This window comes from Sinocyclocheilus rhinocerous, unplaced genomic scaffold, assembly GCF_001515625.1.
Source record: "Sinocyclocheilus rhinocerous isolate Xijiao unplaced genomic scaffold, SAMN03320098_v1.1 scaffold2145, whole genome shotgun sequence".
Lineage (NCBI taxonomy): Eukaryota > Metazoa > Chordata > Actinopteri > Cypriniformes > Cyprinidae > Sinocyclocheilus > Sinocyclocheilus rhinocerous.
This window is the reverse complement of record NW_015670983.1, coordinates 677,915-682,273: the sequence shown is the minus strand read 5'-3', so window position 1 is coordinate 682,273 and position 4,359 is coordinate 677,915. Positions and strand designations below refer to the sequence as shown.

The 4,359-nt window shown below is 34.7% G+C and overlaps 1 protein-coding gene across 1 annotated transcript in view; it reads right to left on the bottom strand.

Annotated features, from left to right (window-relative positions):
• LOC107734599 (kinesin heavy chain) overlaps positions 1 to 4,359 on the bottom strand; it is a 32,055-nt gene that overhangs the window by 8,974 nt on the left and 18,722 nt on the right. Inside the window, 4 exon segments of the mRNA XM_016546592.1 lie at positions 28 to 216; positions 1,611 to 1,757; positions 2,636 to 2,842; positions 3,311 to 3,547. Coding sequence (XP_016402078.1) covers positions 28 to 216; positions 1,611 to 1,757; positions 2,636 to 2,842; positions 3,311 to 3,547 — 780 coding nt within the window.

Below are 4,359 nucleotides of genomic sequence, written 5' to 3'. Positions count from 1 at the left end.
GTGTGTGTGTGTGTGTGTGTGTGTGACCTGTGATATGAGCAGCTGACAGGACGACAGCTCTCTGCCGGTCTCCTCCATCTTTCGGTGACAGTCGGTCTGTAAAGCCTCCAGCTGTCCGCAGCGTTTCACCAGCGACTTCAGCTCAGACTTGACTTTGCTCACATACACACACACCACGGCGTATTCCTCCTCCAACACACCCGACAGGTCACACGGCTGACGGACACACACATTTACTGCCATAATTAGTCTTATTCTGCACCTTTACTTCATTCTTTTGTTTTATTACAGAATTAGTTCACACAGAGATGAAAACTGTCATTATTCATTTCTACCATATGTACATTTACTGACATAGTCACCACTGATAAGCTACTACTAAATATATTATAGAAACATATTGTACAGCTGCTTTGCAACGATTTGTATCGTAAAAGGCGCTATACAAATAAACATGAATTGAATTGAATTGTATTGAATTATTCACTGATAATCATTCATAAATGCACATATTCAAACACTGCATGATGTGATCAGAATCAAAAGCATTTGATCATTGATTATTCAAAATAACTTTTGACTTCAGAAGTCTTTAATGATGCTTTAATGATATTTTGTATCTTTACAGACACTATAAACTGGAAAAGAGCTCATTTTCATTTTGTTTTGCACAGAAGGTCATTTTGAGCGACATGAAGGTAAGTCAGAGTTACTAACTAAAACTAAAAATATATAAAAAATAAAATCTTGTTAAAATATTAACAGAAACATAATAGTATATAAATTTTGATTTAGTTTAACTTGATGTAATAAACTAAATTTAATCAATTTAAATTAATAAAAACATTTAGACATTAAAAACTAAAAATAATAAAAATAAATCAAAAGAATGACTCAAACTTTAACTAGAATTTAAGTGAAAAGAGAAAATATAAAAATAAAATATTCTAAATATTAACAAAAACTCTAATAGTATATTTTCATTTAGTTTAACTTGATGTAATAAACTAAAACAAATAACATTCAGACATATTAAAAATAGATAAATAATAAAAATAACAAAAACACACAACAAAATTAATAAAACTTTAACTAGAATTTAAGTGCAAACAGGAAACTTAAAAAAAATAAAAATCTAATACAAAATATTAAAAACTATAATAGTATATTTATAATAAATAATCACAGAATGTTCATTTAGGAGTGAATTATTCTTTAATTCTTATTTTGTATTATAATTAATTCTTTTTTGTTAAATTTCCAGATTGATCATTTCTAATTTTACTCTGCATTGTTCCACATCTTATTTTTATTATCATTTAGTCTTTCTTATTTCTATTATTGTCTTTGGTTTTCTATATTGCTTTTATTTTATTTGTTCATTCTGTATGTTTACTCCATTTTCAGTAATATTAATTTTCTTTAGGCCTACATTTTAGCCCAACTTTGGCCATTCAAATATACAGTTTTTGTCATTCAAATTAATTGCAATGAATTTATATACATATATATTACACATGACAAGAATAGAAACTTTTCTAATGTTCCAGTTACAGCCAAAAAGGGTTTTATAGATCATGTTTTACAGATCTTCAGAAATACTCGCTCACCAGTCTGAGGTCTCTGTTTCCCAGTATGAAGCTGAAGCTGTTGAGATCCTTCATCAGAGTGTTTAACACCTCAGTGATGCACTTCCTCTGCTGGCTGCTCACTTCCTGTAGCCGGGAAAACTCCGCCTCCAAACACATCAGATCCGACTGAGAGAATTACAGCCCAAATGAGCAGCGTGATTAAACATTATTCACTTCAATTAATGCATCACTGATGATTTAATTAGAAGCTCAAGGAAGGCAGTTCCCGCTAACATTACTGCTGGAGTTTATATCGCAGTAAAAAATACTTTTACTGCTTGTGCTTGCAAAACATTAATAGCAACAAGGCAGCAATAACAAAACTCATGTGAACTGAGCTCGAGTCAATAGATTTTGTAATATGTACAATAGATCTGGAGAAATAATATTTTATACCCCTTCTGCTCACCAAGGCTGCATTTATTTGATCAAAAATACAGTAAAAATTGTGAAATATTATTATAATTTCAAACAGCTGCTTTCTATGTGAATATCTGTTAAACTGTAATTTATTGCTCTGAATTTTCAGCATCATTACTCCAGTCTTCAGTGTCACGTGATCTTCAGAAATCATTCTAATATGCTGCTGTGCTGCTCAAGAAACATTCATGATTATTATCAATGCTGAAAACATTAATATTTTTGTGGAAACTGTGATGCATTTTATTTTTCAGGATTCACAGATGAATAGAAAGTTCAAAAGAACAGCATTTATTTGAAATAGAAATCTTCTGTAACATTATAAATGTCTTTACTGGCACTTTTGATCAATTTAATGCGTCCTTGTTGAATAAAAGCATTAATTTTATTTAAAAATATATAGACTTTTGAACGGTTGCATAAATTTGAGAAACAGGCAGGAATTAATAAAAGACAAGAATATTCAGCTCTCTGTGTAATATGCATGAAAGCTCATGAGATCAAAGCAAAGCATGTGGCTCCTCAATCCAAACAACATGTGCTGTATTAAGATACTTTTGCTAATGAAGGGATAGTTTGCGTACGGTTTTGTGCGACAGCTCCTCGATGAGGCGTCTGTTATGGATTCTCATGTCTTCTGCCTCCTGACTGTTCTGGTCGTAGTTCAGAGCGAGTTCCTCCAGCGCCTGCAGAACCTCCTTCACCTCGGCCTTCGCGCTGTCGCTGTCCGCTTGAAGACGACTCAACTCGCACTGCACGCGCTCACTGTCTCCAAGCGACGACGCTAGCAGCTAAACACACACACACACAAACTGAGTATGCAGTTTCCCTGCCCTAGTTTACACAACAAGACTCAAATCATCCATTATGCCGTTTTATCTTCATGTAGTGGGCGTTTTGGGAATATTACACTAGCATACTACTCATACTATTTTTGCAGTATGCATACTGCGCACAATATGTGAATTTTCCATTTACATGGAATGCTAAAAAAGTATGCAGTACATTTTGTGCAGTATGCAATGTGCAGTATGCTAGTATTCCACTGTATACAGTGGCTGAATCCGGAATAATATACCAACATACTACTTGTACTATTTTTGCAGTATGCATATAACCACAATATGTGAATTTTCTGTATGCATGGCATCGTAAAAAAGTGTAAAGTACATTCTCAAAGTATGCAGTATGCAGTATGCTAGTATTCCAGGGTATACAGTGGCTCAATCCGGAATATTATACTACCATACTACTCGTACTGTTTTTGCTGCATGCAAAATGGAAAAAACGGTTTTGTGCGACAGCTCCTCGATGAGGCGTCTGTTATGGATTCTCATGTCTTCTGCCCCCTGACTGTTCTGGTCGTAGTTCAGAGCGAGTTCCTCCAGCGCCTGCAGAACCTCCTTCACCTCGGCCTTCGCGCTGTCGCTGTCCGCTTGAAGACGACTCAACTCGCACTGCACGCGCTCACTGTCTCCAAGCGACGACGCTAGCAGCTAAACACACACACACACAAACTGAGTATGCAGTTTCCCTGCCCTAGTTTACACAACAAGACTCAAATCATCCATTATGCCGTTTTATCTTCATGTAGTGGGCGTTTTGGGAATATTACACTAGCATACTACTCATACTATTTTTGCAGTATGCATACTGCGCACAATATGTGAATTTTCCATTTACATGGAATGCTAAAAAAGTATGCAGTACATTTTGTGCAGTATGCAATGTGCAGTATGCTAGTATTCCACTGTATACAGTGGCTGAATCCGGAATAATATACTAACATACTACTTGTACTATTTTTGCAGTATGCATATAACCACAATATGTGAATTTTCTGTATGCATGGCATCGTAAAAAAGTGTAAAGTACATTCTCAAAGTATGCAGTATGCAGTATGCTAGTATTCCAGGGTATACAGTGGCTCAATCCGGAATATTATACTACCATACTACTCGTACTGTTTTTGCTGCATGCAAAATGGAAAAAATATTGTGCACAGTATGTATACTGCAAACTAGTATGAGTCGAATGCTAGTGTAATATTCCAGATTCAGCTACTCATTCTACTCATTCTAATTTGCAGAATACATACTGTGCACAATATATTAATTTTCCATATGCATGGAATAAAGTTTGCATTACATTCCGCAAAGTATGCAGTATGCTAGTATTCCAGTATATACAGTGGCTGAATCTGGAACATTACACTAACATACTACTTATTTTATAACTATTTTTGCAGTATGCATACTGGACACAATATTCTCAAAGTATACAGTATGCTAGTATTCCAGGGTGTACA